The sequence below is a fragment of the Heloderma suspectum genome, chromosome 4 (genome assembly GCF_057233095.1).
Source record: "Heloderma suspectum isolate Gila_16-S chromosome 4, 16-S_ref, whole genome shotgun sequence".
Classification (NCBI taxonomy): domain Eukaryota; kingdom Metazoa; phylum Chordata; class Lepidosauria; order Squamata; family Helodermatidae; genus Heloderma; species Heloderma suspectum.
The window spans coordinates 53,603,095-53,625,555 of record NC_139461.1 but is presented as its reverse complement, the minus strand read 5'-3'; the positions used below and the strand labels follow the sequence as shown (position 1 = coordinate 53,625,555).

The following is a 22,461-nucleotide window of genomic DNA, read 5'->3' as shown; positions in this document are numbered from 1 at the left end:
CCGAGCCTCTGGTTGTTGGAACCCCCTTCAAACGAATAACGGTGAAATGTCACATGTAGGCTAGTAATAAGTATATTATTTCCACATCTAACTCTCATAGGTCTTTCCCCCACTTCTTTCCAGCTTCTCAGATCAACAGGTTAGAGTGGCTGTCCACTCACAACCTTACTGCCAAAAAGCTCAGGAGGAAGGACTGCTGCTGGAACCTTAAGGGAATTAGAGGTCTGCATAGGAAGCTGCCTCATACCAAGTCAGACCTTTGGTCCCTCTAGCTCAATATTGTCAACATTAACTACCTGGTTGGTAACTACCTTACCAACTTGTCCAGTCACCGAGGTCATTGGAGGGCTTGCTCCTGGTGGGTCCACATGGATCTATAGCCTGATTGGAGTCCACCAGGAAAAGAGCCTTCAGTGTGGAGGCCCCCTTTCTTTGGAACTTCCTGCCCCTGGAGGTCAGGCAGGCACCAACACTGCATTGTTTCCAATGCCTCCAGAAAACAGCACTGTTCCAGGAGGCATTCCTTAACTGATCGGTCACAATTTTTATTGGAATTGTTTTTTTGTTTTTTTTAAGCATGATTTAGTTTTATTCTTTTTATTCTTTTACTGTTTTATCTTTTGTGTTCATAAAATGAATAAAACTAGCAGTGGCTCCCCAAGATTTCAGGCAGGATTCTTTCCTAGCCAGGAATGGAACCTGTGACGTTCTGCAAGCAAAGCATGTGCTCCCCTGCTGTTTGCAGGAGCACCACTCCAAAGGTACAAAGACTCCCAGATCAGCCATAAGCTTTCCTTCCTACTGGGTTATGATGAGCTGGAAGTGGAGAAGGGCAGGTCAGCCCAAAAGCAAGTGGGATACAAGTCATGAATGCTCATTCTATGGCAATTGTTTTTCACATACCATAAAAAGACAAACTCCCTCCTTTGCAAGTGGTACAACACCAGAACTTGCTTTATTACTTTGGGGGAAAAAACAGTTTAAAGGATATGCAAATCAGCCTAAAATATTTAACTTGTTCAAGCTCAAACTGAAATTCAGCAACTGAAATTGAATTGCAACCTAACTTTGAAAGTGTGCTGTAAACAGCTTGTGAGTTTTGGTCAAAGGTAAAACTCATTGAATTTGGGAATGGTTCCTTTTGAAACTGAAATTGTACCCTTACTTACCACGATTAAAAGCTTTAGTTTAGTGCAAAAGACTACAACAGCAAGCAAAAAAATAGGCAGATGACAAAATACTGTATTTGGACAAAGCTGTATTAGAATGATGAGGAAAAGTTTTGTTTTCCATTCTTTATTGGGTACAGCTGAGAGATGTGAATACAAAGCCTACAGCAAGGTTTCATCTGTAAAGAAGCATTTTATTAAATCATCCTTCATTTCACTCATCATATCTTATGGATTCCACTTCAGATTGGTAGATATCAGGGTGGACACTGAGCCCATAGAATCCCAGAGTAGTTCTGATTCTGAGGAAGAGCAGTCGCTCCTGGGAGAGGAGCGCACTCCTCTTTCCCAGGGCCAACAGCTGACGGAGATTCCTCCCACCAGCATTCCTAGATTAGAAAGCAGTCCAGGGAGTGACCGAGCACAGATAGCAAACTTGGTGGATGCGCGATGTAGACGCAGAGAGCGGCGCCAGATGGAGGGCGCGGAAAGGAGGCGTAGTGCCCGGTTGGCGCGCAAACAAAGGCTGCGCCCAGAGGATCCAAGGGAAAAGGGGAGGGACTCTCCCTAGTCCTTAAGTTCAGGGGTCTGCCAGTAATTCCCTTTCAAACGGGGACCAACTGTTTCAACTTAGGGCATAGGTACTCTGCTGCTCAGATCTAGTTGCTACCTGTAGAGCTGTTAAGTTGTAAAAGAAGAATAAAGCTTTGAAAGGAATCCCTTTGTCTGTGTCTGGACTTGGCTACTGGATTAGACTGAGAGAGGCCTCCAAGGAGCCCTTGACAATAGGCAAAATGGACATTGTCAATTTTTGAGATATAATACATAGTAGCAATTAAGATTCTATTTAAATCAAATTGAATAGGGATAGAAAGGAAGTTTTCCAAACTAAAATTTCATCTCTTAAAAATATTACTTTTGTGAGAAATGCCTCCTGAAGTGAAAAGCTCATAGCTAAAGTGTTCTAATTTTTTTATGACCTTAAACATTTGCTGTAGCACTCTCACAGAGGCAATTAACTACAACACCTGGACTGCTAACCAATGAGGCTATTGTGGTAAAGAAAGGTAAACAGAAATCAAAGTTATCTTCTGCAAAAACAAGGATACAAGAGAAGAAATTTAGAAGAAACTGACAGCAATATTGGTTTTCAACTAAAGATTGTGCATAACACACTGGCATCAGAAAGATATGTATCAAAAATTATTGAACTAACATTTCATCATGATTAGACTAATGTGAAGCACTACATTTGTACAGTTAGATCTATTATTTGGGACTAGACTCAGTGCAATGCCTAGGAAATCAAGCTGATAGTGAAATGTGGCCCACTTTTGGAAACATTTCCCCAGTACTTTATGTATAAGGGCTTTTTGTTGCTGTACATTGCATTTAAGTGACCCAGCCTCCACTCCTTGCTCCTGGCCTTTTCTGAAGTGCTTGACTTTAGTCCATGCCTGATCATGGGCAGTAAAGAGCATCATAAAACCAGGGTCACCTGATTAAGACAGCTGCCAAGAAACATCTGTTGCACCACATATAATGATATAAATGCTGTGTTCACCTGTGGATTGAGTGCATGTGTCTTGCTGGAGCTCAGTTCTCTGCACAGGCTTTGTGTTGGTATTTTAAGGTCCCCTCCACATTGTCATGTTCGATAGTATAAATAAAATGGGACAACATTAATCTAAGTTTCATTTTTCATTTATAATTTATTAAGTTTTTTTTTTAAATCACAGTTTCTTTACAATTGCTGAATGTTTTACAGTAAAGCAACTTACAAAAATAGCACTAAATTAACAGAATTATAGAATGAACAGGTCAAAATTAATATATATAAAGGTGAATTTAAATATCCCTATAGAGAAGTTCTGTAGATTTCAAAATTATACCCAATTACGGATTTGAGGAAAACCTAAGCTACTGCATATATACCTCCTTCATTTCGATCTTATATTTTAATGGCTGCAGATCTTGCACTTCTGATCCACATTTAGGACAGGTGAAATACATATCAAGTAAGTAGTTACTTTTAATACAGTAGTAACAAAAAACATGTACACAGCCTATGGTGTGAGGCATAGTAGGCCATTCCCCACACAGAGCACATTCCTTAGAACATGGTACTGAATTATTGTCAATATTGGAACATCTTGCAATAGGTAAAGACCAAGAAGAAACTTTGAGTTTGAGCTTTTGCATGTTAATAAGGGGTAAAAGAAAAATCAGGAATTCAGCAAACCCATGCCACAAGAGTTCCCTATTCATGTATTCAAATCCAATTCGACGGACCCTCTGTGGCTGGCAGAACACTGATCTGATTCCTAAAGTACGTTCTGTAAGCGTAGCAAACTTCCCCTTCTGAAGAAAAACTAAGAAGTTCAGTAATTCACCAAGTTTGAGCAGCCCAACAACTAAGTTAATGAAATACTTTGTCTTCTGGAATGACTCCAATGGACGATAGCTAAATAAATCATAACACCTTTCTTCTAGCCATTTCCCACCAACGGTGCAAATAAGATACCATAATTTCTGTTGCTTGCTCAATGTCTGGTATTTCTGCATCTGAGATAAGTCATTTTTGTACTGAATGTTCAGAATATCCTGTCCCACTGTAGCATTCTTGGAATAGATGGTGAATCTCCACAAAAAAGCCCACAGAAATGCTTTAACCTCTGGTTCAAAGCGAGCCAAAAGTCCAGGTTTAAATCCATGAAAACAGCGAGTAAACTGGGACCACACCAGCTGCTCCAGAGCTTTGTTTAGTTCAAGGGCATCAAGCTGACTTATTCTGAGCACAGGAGTCACTGTCTTGCCACTGTTGTCCCTGGACGCCATTGTCAACATGAAGCTTTCTATGACAAAAAGCAGTTTTTTCAGTATAATTTCTATTACACTTTTGTATGTTTTAGAAAAATTATTCCATTAATTGTGATGACAACTTTGTGAGCTAGATCATTCGAGAGAGAGAAGGTGACTTACTCCAAGGTCACCCATTGGCAAATTGAGAGTTGAACCATGGGCGCTCTGCTCTCACACACCAGTTGTCCAAGTACACACACTACATAGGATCACTGAGCAATAGCACCACTCATAATTTTCATCCTCTCTTGTTAATATCAGTCTCCCAATTTAAAGCCACAATGTGTAATCTAACAATTAAACTGAACACTTGAGTGTTCAGTTAAATGTGGTATAATAAGTTGAATATTCCCCCCCACCCCTATTGTATTTTAAAATCTCTCAGCTATTTGCCCTCCTCCCAAACTGTTTATTATTTATTTATTTGATTTGTATCCTGCCTTTCCACCAAGAAAAATTCTCCCAAAATGTCTTACTATCATAAATAAAACTTGAATAAAACAGTGCATTAAAACACAATAGAAACACAGCAACAACAGAATAAAATCAGCATTCAAGCCAACATATCCATTTACATGCCAAGGGCCTGCTTGAATAAAGAGGTTTTGCCTGCCAGCGGAAGGACAGCAGAGGTTGCAGAAAAAGGTGATAGCATTTTTAAAAAGTTGGAATAAATGGGGAGCGTAATACTACGGCCACTAGGAGGGCCATAGGATTTTCCAGTTTCTGGGAACTGAGCCCCAAGCCAGCGCTCCGAAGATGGTTCCAAGAAACCACGCTCCTTGCCCCCTCCCCTGCTGCCTCATAGGCAGCGCAATTCCTGCCAGTCTCTGCGCTTGGAAATGGAGCACGGAGAGGGAAAAAAGGGTGTTCCCGGGGGTGGGCAGGGGCGGAGATAGCAGAAGCCACTTACAACGTTTCCTATGCACCACACAGCCTCCCCCCGCCCCGCTCTGACATGCCCCAGCTAACCGTCCAAAATCACATGTTTCGCTGAAAATGCAGGGTGGCCAGAGCACGGAGCAGAGGATTCTTGCCATGCTCCAGCCGCCCTGCATTGGATAGGCATTTGAAGGCTGATGTCTATCTTGATAGGACTGTGCCCTAGAGCTATTTCAGAGATGTAAGTGTTCCGTGGTAAGATTGCAGTACTAGCTATTGCTGAATTAATGATCAAATGTGAAAAAAGAATAGTATCACAGTTAAAATAGTTAATAGACCTTAAATGTTTAGCTGGGTATATTAAGTAGACTTATGTGGATAATGGAGAAAACCTTGCCACATCAGCACTTACTGTACAAAATGAAGTGAAGGGAGGAATGAGAACCATGCACGAGAGAATTAATATAAATTAATATAAGACGTTGTAGTAGGGCCTGTGCTCAACTTTTAATAGCTGGAGAGAACTCTAGTTTCACTTAACTAAAACCAGCATTCAGACCAAAGTTGTTGCCTTCCAAGTGTTTATTAAATGGTGTTGGCTGTTTTGAGGTTGGGGCAAGGATCCAGAGGGGAGGCAAATAGATATATCTGAGCAATGCTTTTACATCTTTCTACCTTACATGAATCTTTTTCCAAATCGATTTGGATGCCCAAAAACCCATGCTCATTGGAAATGATGCTAAAGGCTACAGGGCATCACCATTTCCTGGTATGATCTGTGGGCACACCCAATAATCCCCTGTAGCTACACAATGTAAGAGACAATAACAATAGGCAAGCTGTCTTTCAAGCAACTTTGAAAGACACCTCTATTACAAATCTTCTCACTGAGGAACCCCTGCTAATGTTCTGAAGAATCCCAGGGTTCCCTGCAACATACATTGAGGACTAGAGGATTTATGACACTACAGCGGCTAGGTTGTATTATGTTGCACTCTAGTGATTAGTTTCTTTGAAATCAGAACAATGTTCCACTCTACTGATTTCATGATGGTTCAGTCTGTGTCAACTGAAAAGAAGTATTTATCATCAGGTGATGGACAGCTGGTGACCTTGTAGCACCCTAGTCTCAGCCTTTCAGCACTGTCTAGAGGCTGTACATTTTAGGCAGTTGTCTCCGATTTTTCCTTTCTGTTCATGTACAACTTCCTGCTGTCAGCTGGCAATCAGCCTCATTAATTCCCCCACAGTCTTAAAAGGAACTGAACCAGTCAACAGCTTTTATAAAATGCAAAGATAGCTCACAAATTAAAATCTTCACCAAGAAACAATACTGGGTCCATATATGGCAGATCAGGTGGCTCAGCTCATAGAAAAGTTTGAGCTGGTAGAGTTTTTTTTATTATTTATATAGTACCGTCAAAGTACATGGGACATTGGAGTGCAAAAGCACAGGTACCTCCCTGAGGTTACAATCTAAAATTTGAGACAGGGGAAACAACTGAGGAAGGGGTGAGTTAAACAAGTGAAAGAATATGCAATTACTTCAATTATATGTAGTTAAGATTGATTACAGGCTTAGTTAACATTACAGCATGGAACCAGGTATTGTGGCACACAGGCTTTATGGCAAAAGTGGCCTTTGAGGAAAGATTTAAGGTAACTAAGGGAGGTGGCATCACTCAGGTGCTCTGGGAAGGAGTTCAAAGCATATGGGGCAGCAAGGGAATAGGAGATGTTTGGATGGTGGAGTGAAGATTGTGGGCAGGGATGTATTGCGATGTAAGAGTAGAGAGAGAAGGGGGAGGAATGTGTGATCCAGGGGACTCCCTGAACTAATGTCACCCAAACACAAACTTACTAGGCGAGGCACATCATTATCTCTGTCTCAGCTTTTCATCTGGTCTATCTCACAGGGGTCTTTTAAGTATTACTAAGATAATGTATGTGGAATGCTTTACAGTTCTAAGTAAAGTACTAAGTATTAAATTATTAAAAGTTTAGGAAGCATTTGAAAGTGTGGATACTTGTGCAGTATATGCTCAACATTTCAAAGAACACTGCAAGGCAAGCACGCTCATAAGGCCTCTTCCTTTAGAAAGCATTGGTGTATACAGATACTGGATCCAATTGTAAGGGGAGCCAGCCTCAACTTCCTGCCTGCAGTTCCTGGGGCATACATTTGACCAAGAGCAGAGTGTTGGTTGGATCTCGAGGAGTATAAAATACTTCTCAAAATGTACCATCAATTTAAGATTTAAAGATGAGGATAAAAAACACTAAATAGGAACCCTGTATGCCCAATAGCAAGGTGGAATGGACAATGCATTGCTTTTCATTCCAACATGTCCAGGAACCCAGCAAAATACAAATAATCAGAGATAAGGCTTTCTCTGTGATGGGATGGTGCGCTGGTACTGGAATTCCCTCCCTAGGGTGGTTTACCTGAACCCAACTTGGTATTTCTCAACATCAGGTGAAAATCTTTTTTTATTTTTCCAGGCTTTTCAGATCTGTTGATATTAACTCTGCTTTTACCAGTTATGCTGTTTGTGTGTTTCAGGCTGCAATCCTATGTATGTCTAGACAGAAAAAAGACCTACAACTCCCAGCATTCCCCAGCCAGCCATGGAGTTTTATGATTATTTTTCTGTCTAAACATGCATAGGATTGCACACTTAATAATTTTTGTTCTTACAGTGCAATCCTATACATATTTACACAGTAGTATTGGTTCCATTTAATTCAATGGGAGTTACTCCCAGGTAGGTGGGCACAGGACTGCAGCCTAAATAAATGAGATCATATACATACACACATGTGATTGTATGATTGCTTGCTTAAGACCATCTAGAGAGTTTGTTTGTTGCTGGGGTGAGATCTGAATCAGTAACTTCTGACTTACACTCTTACAAATAGTGCTATAGTAGTTTTTGTTATAGTACATCCTGTCTTGAAGGTACAAGTATTCTGGAATGAGGAACATTCCATGAAAGTAGGAGAAATGTAGCACCTGTTTTCCAGCACTTTATTTAGATCACTGATAACTCATATGGCTAGAATATTAGGCCCAAATAGAAACTCGTAAAATTATTGTCAATAATAATTCTCTGGTAAAGGGAATGATTAGGTAAAATAAAATGGATACTTTACGAAAAAAATACAGGCCAGATAAATCTTAGTGTACTTATGGCAAAGAAAGAAATTTAAAGAGGATGTGGTCCACGTCTTAAATCTAACCAGCATTTTATTGAAATATCATGCTGCTTTCCTTTCTAGAAAACAAACTGTAAATCATGTTTTTCTATCTGTCTCATAGTTCTTTTAAATAAGCTAATGCATTGTCCATTTTTACTTTACTAAAATCAGGAGTCCCTCCTGCAAAAAACACACTGTAAGAAAACAAATTGCTGTATATCACCAATAAAATAGGTATTTCCTCCAATATAAGCAATGCTTACTGAGTATTGTACAAATTATGAATGAATATATTTTATTTAGAAATGCATTATTGACAGAAATCTATCAATAGTAAAGTGGGTATTGTCAAGGACCTGTCAATATTAATGTAATTATGATTAAGGGGATAACATGGATTTTAGCTTTAATACCAAATAACATCTCCTACATTGCTGCTATCAATATAAGCATTATTATTGACCTGTTCTGAGGCTCAGAACTAGATGTATTACCATTAGGCATATTTGTCAATGCATTCTGCCTACAAAAATCCTACATTTAAATTTACAGGCCTGTAAACTTTGGCAGCACAAATGTATGAGTTCAAGTAATCTCTAGGGTGTCATTCCCCCCCCCCACGGTTATTCTGCTGTAATAAACTAATTTATGCCAATCCAATGTCATTGCCATCTCACTCCCACTCCTCCACTCTCTTTTTATTAAAGAAAAGCATAATTAGCAAAAACAAATATCATTTTTATAATGGAGGGTCACACTTGCTGATGCTTATGGAGGCTGGCTTTGCATATCTTCAGGATCCAAAGCTTAACAAAAAAGAAAATAATGGGCTAAACCCCTATTATAAGAAATTTCACTATTGAAATCCCTTAATTGCATTCCATGTCCATGCAAGACCTTATTAGTGAATCTCTCTGTAAATAATATTCCAATTGATTCAAACTTCTTATTATCCAAGTGTCTTAGTTCCCAAGGCCATGTACATCAATGAGCTAGTATTGTAATATGCAGCCAATAATCAGTTAGACACTCATCATAAAGTAAAATGCGTCCCCAGCAGCCAATCAATGCTGCATCTCGTTGGTTACATTGTCTGGCAGAAATGTTTTGTGGGATCTGGACACCATGTTTGGAGGGTTTAAGAATATGTTTTTGTTTACATTCATCACCTATTCCTGTGTCAGCTCAGCTTACACTTCAAAGCATGGCAGTACCTAAAGACCTTTTCCATCCTGAAAGCTCTTTTTAACAAGATTAACGTAACAATTAGTATACAGAGCTTACTTCTGCATTTCAAAGCAAGTCCGATGTCATCACCTGTGATAATATCCCCTTGATGCCATTATAGATAGTAGCAAATAGAGCTTACACAAAGAGGGGGAGGGATTCAGAAGTGCTAATTTTCAAGCACATGTGATGCCATTCTACAAGGCTGAGGTACTGATGCAAAGTTGTGATATCCAAACGTGTTGTATGCATTTTGTGAAGTAACATGTAAAACGTTTGAACCATTACAAGTTATGATTTTAACTAAACCAAGTCACCAAACTAGAAAAAAAAATAGATCACTTGCATTTATAGTTTTCATCCCAGATCCAGTTTCTGACCCTAGGGCAAAGTCTGAAGGCACAAAATGCAGCAACCTTGCTGAAAATAAGCAGGTCTAAGTCTGATCACTTGGGAATGCTGTGTGCATTGAGTTCCATCACAGGCAAAAGGGGATATAAATGTAATAAATATTATTTGTAAAAGTGATAATGTCTTGGAGTAATTCCCACTGTGTGCGCTGTTAAAAGGTTTTTAAAAATAATCTGTATCCAGTCCTTGCATGCTTTTCCATGGAATCCAAGAAGCGTTTGATGAATACAGTCCCATTAGAATTCGACTGCCAGGTAGGAAGATCATTATCAAAGCTATAGGAAAGTTAGATATAAGATTTTTTTTAAAAAATGGGACCACACTGGCTGTTTTTAGGCTGCCTCAGATCTATGGGGTTTCAACCCAAACCACAATTGAGAATCTTAGACACCCATACTTTACAATATATTTTTATACCCTCAGTCTCGTCAGTGATAGGTACGTTACCTCAACAAAAGCTTCACTGGAAGCCTTGAGTATATTATCTCTTAATCACTGTAAAATTATTTTGTCATTACTATGCCATTAGCTTAAATAACCTTAGAAAAGATTAATTTCATATTACATTTTGAATTTCTATACTCTTCAATTAAGTGCCTACTATCGTTTGAAAGAATAATATAGACTTAGGTTCTCTAACCACTCTGCATAGCTAATACTTAACATTAATAAAACTTCCCATGTTTGAATCTCTGAAAATATTAACTGATTATTTTCATACTACTCATGTGAGACATTTAAGCTTTATCTTTATTTTACAAGTGAAAAAGAGGTCTGCAAAACATATAACAACTGCATCAAAATTTGGGGAAGGGGTGGAAGGAGAAATCAAATAGTTTCTATTAATGTACTCATTTTCCTACATTCACATAATCTTTTAGCTTGATTTTAGTCATTTATATGAATGTTCTTCACTGGCAATGCATGTTACTGTGCTGGATGTTATTGACAGCCATGTCCACAGTAAAATCCAAGTTTCAAATTGCAGCTTGGTGAAAATACTGGATTTGTGCAAATATTTATAGCTAAGAACTGGCTATGTTTTTATCTTGTCCGGTTAAGTATCCAAATTTATGAATATGAATATATCTATGCGCACAAAGGTGTTATTCAAAGAGCAGCAGTAGCATAATGCCTATCGAAGACAAACGAAATCTGTCTCACTACTTCATGATTTAAAGTTTCACCAAATTCTTTAGGCCAGGTATCACCCCAACTTCTTAAAGGTGGGGGGAGAGGGGGAAAAGATGTTGTTGATAAATGGCATTATGAAAGCCCCATCTGCAATATGTGAGAGTCTTAGGATAGTGATTCAGGGAACTGTCTGCAGATTAATTTCATTTGTGCCCAAGATAAAAGTACCCTGGAACTTTACGGGAGGCATGGGGGAAGGGGCAATGTACAGTGCAAGTAATCATTTGACTTTTGTGGTCATCAAATTTCAGGATTTTAAAGGCAGAATTGTACAATCTTCACCATGATTTTTCAAAATCAATTTTTTTATTCAAAATTTTAGTTAGAAGTATTCATAGCAATTTTTAATATGGTTAAGACCTGATCCAATCACTCCCTTACATGTATTGTTAGGCACATACAGCCCTCTGTGAGTACAGTTTTCCATTTGTAGGAGGGCTGCTGACAGGAAACTCCTGCTTCCAGAGCAGGATGCACAGAAGAAGCTAGAGAGATATAGTAGAAATTGAATCGAACCCAAAGAACTCAACAATACTTATTCCCTGATCTTCACACGTCTGTCCTGTAAATTTTCATTTCAGATAGAGAACGAGGACACGTAAAGACTGACTTGACCAATATCATAGTGCACCTGCTGCTATAAGATTTGAATCTAGGTTTTGCATAGGCCTTTTGAAATCACATGTTTTTCTTAATGCAGGAGCAGTCCAGACTGAATAATTTTATACGAAACACTACTTTTGGCTCAGTTCTATCAAACTGACATGTTTGTTTAGTTTTAAGGAGGCTTAACAATATAGCTGTAATTCCAAATTTTCATCTTGTGCTTTGGAATGAGTGTCTTAAGGATGGTTAGAATTCAAAATTAATGTATTAGTGGCTGTTTAACAAAAGTGCAATATTATTTTAAAAAGAAAAACAGGGATACAAATGAAGTATTATGTATAGTTTTATTTTACATTTTTCTCATTCTGTCTCATGATTTTAGTGGCACTGCATGGCAGTAAGGTCAAGCAGTTTTCTGTTTTCTTCCTTAGTTTGCTATCAATACAAGATTATTAAGGTGACTTAAAATCAGTTATATTAAGTATCAATGATTAACATTAAATTTGAATTTAATACAAACATTCAATACTATAGTTCTTTAAATCTAAATTTAGGGTTGCTTTCAAATACACTGAATTGAATCCTGCTTTTCTATTTTAAAGGAAAGATAGGGATTTCTTTTCCTTTTCTTTTCATTTTTTACTTCAGGAGTCAAGCATTAAAAATTTGATACAAGTTGTGCGCTGTACTCATAATTTTCCATGATCATAAATATTTATGATCATCAACCATATAGCATGGCCATTACTTTTCACCTCATCAAGAAAACACCATTTTGCCCAGTAATTACAAGCCTGGCTTCTGAAAGTTCTGGTTACTTAGCCTCCAACCCCTGCAGAGCCAAACTCTGTAATGGATGGTGGCCTTGTCTGCAAGTATATGAATTTGTTCAGCATGTTTACATGTGTATAGAGAGCCAAAGAGAAATACATTAATTTCACAGCCCAACCCTCCAACTTTAAAGCAGATAGAACTGTGCTGTGCAAATCACATGTGGACTGACCAATGATTTTGGATTGTACTCCAAGGAATTACAAAGACTTTATTTAGTTGCAAATCAGTATGTTTAAACTGTTACAGCAACTCTTGCTGAGGAAATATACGGACTACAAAGCTGCTTGATCTAAAGCAAACACAGGGCAAACTATTTTTACAAAATTCTGGGAGATCAAGCATTTACCTTAATTTATAACCCAACAGGTGATAACAGGTGATAAGAGTTGAGAACAGCAGAATGTTTGAAAGCATTCCTACCATGTTATATAGAGAAGTCCCTGAATGAGTCGTTATGGTATTCAATATGAAGACATGTGAGAATGCTTTAACAGATGCTGAGGTAGCTTCAGAGACTTAACTCATTTGTAGTCTCAAGAAGCACAGCATATTATTGATACATTTCTCAATAACATTCCAAGAAGTTCAGAACCTAGCGTGTCAAAGGTTAAGTCTGAGCCTTCAGCTAAGAAAATCCACATACATCACACCAATACTGAGAACAAAGAAATCAAAAACAACATTTTGTAGACAAATATTCTACTTAATTTCCATAGCAAAAATTTGCACTTTTGTAGATTATGGTGCGTTAATGCTTTTAGTTCCTTATATTAGCAATTTCATTGAATTCTGAAGTTTGGTTAAACCCCCATAAGAGTTTGACCATATAGAGGAAACTGTAAAAGCAGAAGGAATGATAAATAAATATGGGACGGTATCCAGTGTGATACTACTGCTAATGTAAATTAAATTGTTGTTGTTGTTCAGTCGTTAAGTTGTGTCCGACTCTTCGTGACCCCATGGACCACAGCACGCCAGGCCCTCCTGTCCTCCGCTCTCTCCCGGAGTGTGCTCAGGTTCATGTAAATTAAATTGCGCTAGTGCAAATGATGTCTAATGCAATGACAATAGCATCTGGTGGCATGATGTACCAGCAAACACTACTGGAGTTGCAGTAGAGGTCGCTTATGCTAGTGCAATGTAATTTACATTAGCAGTAGTGTTTATCTATCTAAAATTATTTCTAGGCTGCCTTTAAGGGTGGAACCCTCTCAAGGCAGCATACAAGACAAAAACCACACAATGTGGATACAATAAAAATCCATTAAAACATGTTTTAACAAAATCCATAAAAACGGAGACTGCCAATTTAAATCAATAAAAACAAAACTCAACAGTAAAAAACAACGGCTCAGACTTAAGTGAAAGCTGGTGAAAACAGGTGTCTTCCCTGAAGGCTTGCAAGGAAGGGGCCTGACGAACCCCTGAAAGAAGCTGATTCCAAAGTGCGGAGAGAAGGTCCTCCCTCTTGTACTCACCAGCCTAACCACCATTGGCAGTGGGCAGGTGAAAAGGGGCCTGTTGATAATCACAGAGCGTGGGCAGCCTGGTATGGGAGAAGGTGATCCTTCGAGTAGGTTGGGCACAAACTATTTAAGGTTTTGAAGGTTAAAACCAGCATTTTAAATTGTGCTTGGAAATGCACTAGCAGCCAGTGCAGCTGGCGCAGTATTGGAGTCACATGAACTGACCATCTGGTCACCACCAATATCTGGGCAGCTGCATTCTGCACCAGCTGAAGTTTCCAAACCATCTTCAAAGGCAGTCCCACGCAAAGCACATTACAGTAGTCCAGCCTGGGTATCACTAGTGGATAGATACCTGAGGTAAGATCTTTCCTTAGGCTGGTTGCAACTGATGTACCAGCCTAAGCTGATAAAAAGTACTCCTTGTCACCGCTGCCACCTGAGCTTGCCCAGTTAGTGCCTAGTCTAGGACAACACCTAACTGTACATTTCGTCCTTCAGGAGGAGTACAATCCCATCTAGGATCACAAGTAATCCTCTATCCAGATTAGTCAATTTCCCTACCCACAGTACCTCTGTCTTTTCTGGATTATGTCTTAGCTTGTTTGCTGTTATCCATCCCCAAACCACCTCCAGACACTGGTTCAACACCGCCTCTAGGATCATTAAATTGGAACAAGAAGTAGAGCTGATGGTTATCTGCATTAGTGACATTTCAGCCCAAACTTCTTCCAGCGGCTTCATGTAGATGTTGAAAAGCACAGGGGACAAGATGGAACCCTGCAGCACACCACAAGCCAACGGCCATGGGGGTGGAGCAGAAGAAGACCCCCAGCAGTACCTTCTGAGATCGTTCATCCAGGAAGTGATGGAACCAGTGTTACATTAGATACTGCCCACTGATAAAACAAATTGGCCCTAATCTGTTGGCTCTTCATGACGTGCAGCTTCAGGGATGGGGGATGCTGTTCAAATGCATGACTTTCTTTGTGCATATCTGTAATGCTTTGGGCCATGCAACTCACATGGAATTTACTAGCTACCAAAATCTCATCCGCTAGTATTTTATCCATCTCATATACACAAACAGCTATATTCCTACAGTACTACTCAAGACAAACAAAAATATTGGAAAGTTGATGTTCATAGCAACCAAACTGTAAATGGTTTAAGATTTTTATTCAAACTTAAGAGATGTGCACAAAGTGACCATTTCCATGACTGACAAAAAGAAAGAATGATATGCTTAATTTTTTTTCATTTTTAATAAGGATAACAGGGCTTATGAGAAGGCTTATACTATGCACTTTTTAGCTCACTCAAATCTTTATCTTAAGGAAATAATTTAAGGGAGGTACCATGGGCTTTGAAAGGAAATTAAAATGTGCCTGCTAATGTAGCATTAATTTCCTTATAGCAATTTTGCTTGGATCAAGTCTGAGCACTGTGCAGTAGGCATGCTTTGAATATGTGATTTCAAACTGATATTTCCTTTCTCGCATATGTTACCACATTTAAGAGGTCTAAGATATCCCTTCAAAGGAATGAATGAGTATGTAACATACCCATATACAGAGTGGCCCAAAAGTAGGTATACAGTATAGTTTATTTGCATTTTATTACATTGTTTATTACATTTACATTTGTTTAACACTGTTTAATCTCGTAAGTGCTCGAAATGTATTCCATCAACGTTGCAACATTCCTTGAACCTGTCCAGAACACTGTGACTCACAGTACGACACAAATTCCGGTCTGCATCAATGTCCATATATCCATCCACATTCTAAACAACTGTATACCTACTTTTGGGCCACCTGGTATAATAATGACACACCCTAGTAACTGCAATGCCATGGGAACCTGAGCACCCACACTGTAGTAACTGACTTCTGCAAAATTTTTCTCAACACCCTAAGTGGTAGTATTCACCACATAGTTTTTCTCCATATTAGTGGTATTATGCAGCATGTATAGCAAATTCAGATTTTGAATAAGGTCATCAAAGGAAATAAGGTCAGCAAAGACAATCTTGTTCCTGTTGGAGATGCAGCTTGAATGTATTAGGAAAAAAAATTAAAGGATATATGGAATCCTACTTGAGAACATTTCATTAATCTTTTCAACATTCCTTTTACCCTCATGAGCAAGATCCTCCAGATTCATTTTGATTTTGCTTTATGCAAAAGTCCAGTGGCAAGTCTAACTGTACTATTTGAGGCCTCTTTCACAAGACTAATGAATGCACGCACACACATGTATTTTCTCAGCCAGGATTGTTGTTTGCTGTAAGGAAGTGGATTGAGCAAGAAGCCCCTCAAATGGCCATACCGATACCATTGGTTCTGAAGCATCTGCTGAGGCACTTCCTACCATGAGCTAGGGTTGTAAGCAGAGGCCTCACATACAAGCTGCTTGTTATGCACAAACTTCAATCAAGATTTTAAAAACCCCAAAGGTCAGTGATCCTGTGAATGGCTCTTTGCAAGAACATCAACAAGACCTTTTATAGACATTGACTAAGGAATTAAAATCTTTAACAGCACAGAAGTAAGTCCCATTGATTTAATGAGGCTTACTCCCAGGTTCAGTGGGCATAGGATTACAGCCTATATGGCTGAAGCAATTCAATCTCCTCATGAGTGTCTCCAACTCTCTTTGATTCTATAATATCAAGAAGCATAATTTTCAACCACACTCATGTGTTTGTTAAACTTGTATCCCACTTTTCCAACAAAAATACAAACAATGAAATGCAATAAAACAGCAGTAACACAATGTAAAAAAAAAAAAAGAGAGAGAGAGAGAGAGAGAGAGAGAGAGAGAGAGAGAAAACCAAGGCAGGTAAAATCACTAGAATGAATAAAAGCAACCAGTTAACCCAATTGTAGAATATAACCCAAAACTCAATTGTACCATATTCTCAAGTCAGCTTCTGGGCCAATAAAAATGCATTTGTGAGCCAATGGAAAATCAGAGACAAGGCAAATCCAGCTTCCCTTGGCAAGATTCCAGAGCCTAAGATCAGTCACCAAGGAAGCCCTGCCTCACATTTTGACCAAATATTCCTCAGATGTTGGCAGGACAAACAGAAGGGCTCTTCCGGAAGATCTTAAAACCCAGGCAGGTTTTTATGTGAGAATGCAATTTTTAAGATAACCTTACATTTTTTTCCTAAAGTTTTTTTAAAGTCTTGTAAACCTGCAGTCTATCTCAAGCCTACTGATACCTCCTTCTTGTATGTAGAGGGTGCTGTTTTGGCCACTTGGAAAATTGATATTGTTATTTATACAAGTCATGATGTTCATTCTTTTTTGTGTTTTTCATTTGTTTTCATTTATCCTGCCTTTAGATGTGTGCAAGTTACTGAAAGTGTGTATTTTATCAATGGTTCACTTCTTTAAAAAAACAGAGAGAGCTTTTTACGAATAGGGCTTCATACCTACCTGGAAACTACATGTTCTGGTCTTCAGATCCCCTTATCTCATGAATGTGTACAGGTTTATATAGTCTGAAGGAGCACCTCTTCCCATATCAGCTTACCTATCCGTTGAGCTTTTCTGCAGAGGCCTTTCCCCAGGGGCATCCTTTATCTGCGATATGGTACGTAACAACACAGGAGGGCTATGGAATGCCCTCCCTCAGGAGGATCGCCTCGTGCCTACGTTGCAACCTTTCGCCAGGTTCTTCATCACCCAGGGATCCTCATTTGTGGTAAACTTTTTAATTGTTACGGATTTAGGGCAGCATCCACTCTTTCAAGCTTCACCTAGTTGGAAGGGTTATTGCAGGGATAAAAGCGGCGGTGGTGGTGGGCTAGGGTGGGGGGGGGAAACCAGCCATCTCCCACTGAGCTCATTGGAAAACAGTGGCTTATGCATGTGAACAAATAAAAAACCAACAACTGCAAAGCAAAAATCCAACAGGTGACGCTTCCCCTTCCCCTTCAAACATGGGCGCGGGGAGGGTGGAAGGAAGAGTGTCCCTTGCCACATTTCTATGTGCTAAGAGCAGAGAGCCCCTGTCAGTGCCGTTCGTTTCGTTCTTATTGCTTCGCGTGTCCCAGAGGCCAGCCTGGCTCTGGGGCTCCTATTACGCCCGGCTGTGGGCCGTTCCCAGCGAGTCCCTTCGCTCGCCTTCCCTCCAGCTCCCCGCGCCTCCGCCATCCCGCCCATCCCTCCTTCTCCTCCCTCACAGACTGACCTGCTGCTCTTCTCCTGAGGGAGGGGCTACTCCAGGAAGCATCACCGCCCCGGTCCCGGTGGCTCGCGACCCAAGGTGGGCGGGGAAGAGGCCTGCGTGACCCGGATTTCACATCGAGCACCGAGTTCTCACTCTGAGATGCCTAGAGCGGCCGAGCATGATTCCCTCTTCCTCCTCCATTCCGCTTTTCTCATCTCTATGGCGCTTTAGCACGGCTTTCTCAGTATCATAGCTGACGGGGCCGGCAAAGGTAAAGCGTCTCCAGAGAGGAAACCGGAAATACTACCGAGACTCCGCCGTAGCATCTCCTAGAGTGGCTCCCTCGCGGCATCGTCGCTCTTGGTCGCAAGGGTTTGGCCCATAGACAATACAAGGTCAAGAGTGATACGCTGTCCAGGTTTCCGGTTTCAACAGACCTTATGTTTTCTCCCCAGGGGCGGAAGTGAGAAGCTGACCATAGAAAACAATTGGGGAAATGTCAGATTTTCCCACAATTATGATTGGGTGAGAGGCGACCCCGGCTCCCGACTCACGCACAACACCATCACCAACGTCAAAAAGTAACAGCAAAGGCAGAACTTCATGTCATTTCTGACAAAGGGCTTTTTCGTGTGAAAAAAATGGTCTGAGTTTTTAAACACTTTAAAAGTTTAAAGAGTTTGCATGAAAGTCCAGTGGAGTACAAGATTTCTGCCTGCAATGAATGGATTTGGACCAGAAGGGCTCTGAGAGGGGGACTTGATTGGTCTTTGGTACAAACCGAGCGGCGCTTTGTACGGGGGATTATTATTTTTTTTTTTTAGGAAATCCAGACCAGTGTAATCTACAACCTTAAAAGTGGACTGCAGTGCAGGGCTGTTGTATGCCGCTCTCAACCTCAGCTAAACCCGCAGTCCAGATACGACATCACTGAACTACTTTGCAGGATTGTCGTAAATCTCTTTCTGAGTCTCAGGCTGATCTCCATTTTGCAATATTAACATGGTCTACACTTCAGAACTGGTCCTTCAGTCCCCCACCCCAACACAAAATATGGGATAATGCATTGGCAGGGCTATTTCGAAATTATTATTTGTAAGTGTTGGCTAGAATTTTTCCCCACACGAAATAAGTTCTGAGTTAGAAAGATTCGCTCTTTTCTTTGCTGCTGCCTTTCGGGGTTGACACCCCAGCGCTCAGTCTAGCAAGATTTTAAAAGAACCCACTTGGTTTCTCCCTTGTTTTCTATGGGCAACTCTCACTTCCGCCGGGGGGAAGATTTAAAATGGCTTCTAATGTAAACCCGGAAATTCCCTATCCAAATCATGTGGTGAGCTACTCTAATTTTAGATCTGTGGTTTGCCAAGGCTCTTGGAAAGAGAGCCCCGACGGTTATGCGCCGCGGCTCGACGGGTTCAGCCGCTTGACGAACGGTAGGTGGATCCAATCACATGGCAGGGGAGCCACGACCCGCTGGCCAATAAGGTATGCGTGGAGAAATTGGATTCAGGCCAGGGAAGAGAGCGAGCGAGGGAATATTAGGAAGTATAATAATATACTGGACTAGTATAGTCCAGTGCTGGATTCTAACAGCGGCCAGCTCAAGTCTGTCTTCCCCAATCTGGTGCCCTCCAGAGGGGTTGGACTACAGCTGGCTGGGGGATTATGGGAATTGTAGTCCACATCTGGAGGGCACCAAGTTGGGGAAGGCTGAGCTAAAGGCATAAAGCCAATGGTTATTTTTTTCCCCCCGAACTTAGAGGTTCTACTTACCTGTAATTGCTAATAACTGTTGATAAGACTCTTCCTCCAAAAATATGTTCAACCTTTTTTTTAACAGGTGACTGAGCCTGTAGCTATTACTAAATTGGGCGGCGAATATGTAATTAATAATAATTATGTGTTTTGTGCAGAACTTTCTTTGGTCTATTCTGAATCTACTGCCAATCAATTTAATTAGGCAACCAAGTTCTAATAGAATTAGAGAAGCAGAAAATTACAATTTTTTCACACTATACGTATTTATTTATTTAGGGCATTTTTACCCCACTCTTCAGCCGAAAAAGGTTCCCAGAGTGGCTTACAAAGATGAATATTAAGACTGTCCCTGCCCTCAGGCTTACAATCTAAAAGACACAACACAAAAGGAAAAGGGATTGGGAGGGAGGAGGGGAAAGAAAGTAAATACATCACTGATCTCCCCCCTGTGTTCTTCCTGGGAGGCAGGAGGTGCAGCCCCCCAGTGGCCCTCAGTTCTCCAGCTGATGGGTGAGGCCAGAGTCTGCAGTCCCTGGGAGCTGTCAGTTGGAGCTGCAAGTTCTTTCTAGCAGAGAGGGGTGGAGCGAGCTCCCTGCAGCTCCTCCCTCTCTGGCCGATGTACATAATGTTATAAAGTTCTCATGTTCCTTCATCCTTTTCATGGAAGGATCATGTCTGCAGGACTGAATAGTTGCTGTAGAGAGTTTTAGCCTTTACAAAATGTAGCCCTTACCCATAAAATTAAAAAAAAATTCTGAAGGATCTTTGTAGTTCTTATTGGTGCATTTTATTTATTTATTTAAAATATTTCTTGGCTGTCTTTCAGGGCAAGGCTTATAACAATAACACTTGCATAATAAAAGCCAATACAACAGGAAAAACAGCAACAGCAGCAAACATCTTAAAAAACAAACAGCATAAAAACAAAAGCTACCACATACAACTGCAGCTACAACACAGTATGATAATCAGGGGAAGAACAGAGTAAAGTAGCAGGTTTTCAGGGACTTCCTAAAAGACTGTAATGATGGGGCCTGGTAGACTCCTGATGGCAGCTTATTCCAGAGGTGTGGGGCCACTGCAGAAAAGGCCCTCTCTCATGTAGTTGCCCACCTAACTGCCCTCAAAGGTGAGCAAATGAGAAGGGCCTCTCTTGCTGATCTTAAAGTGCAGGCAGGCCATTATGGTGGTCCTTCCAGTAATTTGGTCCAAAACTGTTTAAGACTTTAACAGTCAAAACCAGCACTTTAAATTGGACTTGGAAAACACCAGTAACCAGTGTAACTGGTGCAATATAGGCGTTATATGATCAGATTTCCAAGTCCCCACCAACACTCAGCAGCCGCATTCTGCACCAGCTGAAGTTTCTGAAATGTCTTCAAAGGCAGCACATTACAGTAGTCCAGCCTCAGTATCACTAGTGCATGGATAACTGAGGCAAGGTCTTTCCTTTCCAGATAGGGCTGCAGTTGGTGTACCATCCTAAGCTGGTAAAACGCACTCCTGGATATTGCAGCCACCCTGGCTTCCCCATTTAGCGGACAGTCCAGGAAGACTCCCAGACTATACAGACTTTGATTTGTTCTGTTCCTTTCTCAGCCCTGACCAAATAGTTTAAGAAAGCACATTTGTGTGATAAAATACTATTTAAATAAAGGGAAGAGAAAGTATTTTCTCACCCAAATGTACTTTCTTAAGCCATTTGGTCAGGACTGACCCTAGACCAAATAACACCCTGCTCTAGTTGTTCAATTTTGAATATCTTCTCTTTTTTTGTATCACATTTGTAGCCCATTTCATGAATTTGATGCAGTTTGCACATATGATTTATCTCTGTCATATAAAACAAATTTGTGCATATGGATCTGTTCATAATTGCTTCCATGCACACCATTTGTGGAATGGAAACTGGCATGCAAAAAGAGAGAGAAGAATGACAATGTAACAATGTTGCCAGCTTTAAAGTGAAGATGGAACTATTTGCACTGAGCGGATAATCCATGATGTGAGCCTGTGTCCCTAAACCCTGTCCCTAAATCTGGACTGTTGGGAGCAGTTATGTCCTACATGTAATTATTCCATAACCAGCCACTCTCCCTAGTTACTATTCTTTTCGCTTGACCTGTGAACTCTTCCTTTTGGTCCTAATTGGGATTGCCACCTTCCCACTCACCTTGTATCATAAGGTGAAATTTCTCCTGTCACTGTATGCCCACGGCGAGATAAATAGCTTCATCCTTTGACATTTGGTCCTTTGCACAGCTGCTGAAGGCACCAAAACTCTGCTAGAAAGTGGAAGCTAATCACTTCTGCTTTCCTATTTGTAAGTTGAGAGTATATGCCAAGGATAGGAAACTTATACCCTCCGGATGGTCAGGGATTATAGGAGTTGTAGTCCAAAACATTTGGAGGGCACCAGGTTGCCTATACCTGGTATATTCCATCTGGAAGAGCACATGGTCTTTTAAGAGCTCTGAAGCAACATTGAATTCAACAGAAATAGGTTTCCCCACTCCTGTCATACTGGGGTGGGAGAAACTTCATCTGTGGAATTTCAGTCTTCCCCCTGAGCTTTCAAATAGAAAGACGCTCATGGAATTTTGTTATGCTCATTTCTAGTTCTGTCAGCATCTGCATTATTGAAATTCTTGTTATTGACTTTCCCCTTTTGG

At 40.4% G+C, this 22,461-nt stretch overlaps 1 protein-coding gene across 2 annotated transcripts; it reads right to left on the bottom strand.

The window, feature by feature from the left end:
* Positions 1-579: 579 nt before the first annotated feature.
* Positions 580-18,133, bottom strand: PEX2 (peroxisomal biogenesis factor 2). 2 transcript variants are annotated; one of them, XM_084849257.1, is made up of 3 exons: positions 18,053-18,133; positions 17,393-17,618; positions 580-4,024 (listed from the first exon to the last, which is right to left on the bottom strand). In XM_084849257.1, exons 2-3 carry the CDS (start codon positions 17,433-17,435, stop codon positions 3,090-3,092), a joined length of 978 nt encoding a protein of 325 aa, XP_084705383.1. In that variant the 5' UTR covers positions 17,436-17,618; positions 18,053-18,133; the 3' UTR covers positions 580-3,089. The 2 variants fall into 2 exon arrangements, with proteins under 2 accessions (XP_084705383.1, XP_084705384.1); XM_084849258.1 differs by lacking the exon at positions 17,393-17,618.
* Between the last annotated feature and the right edge of the window lie 4,328 nt (positions 18,134-22,461).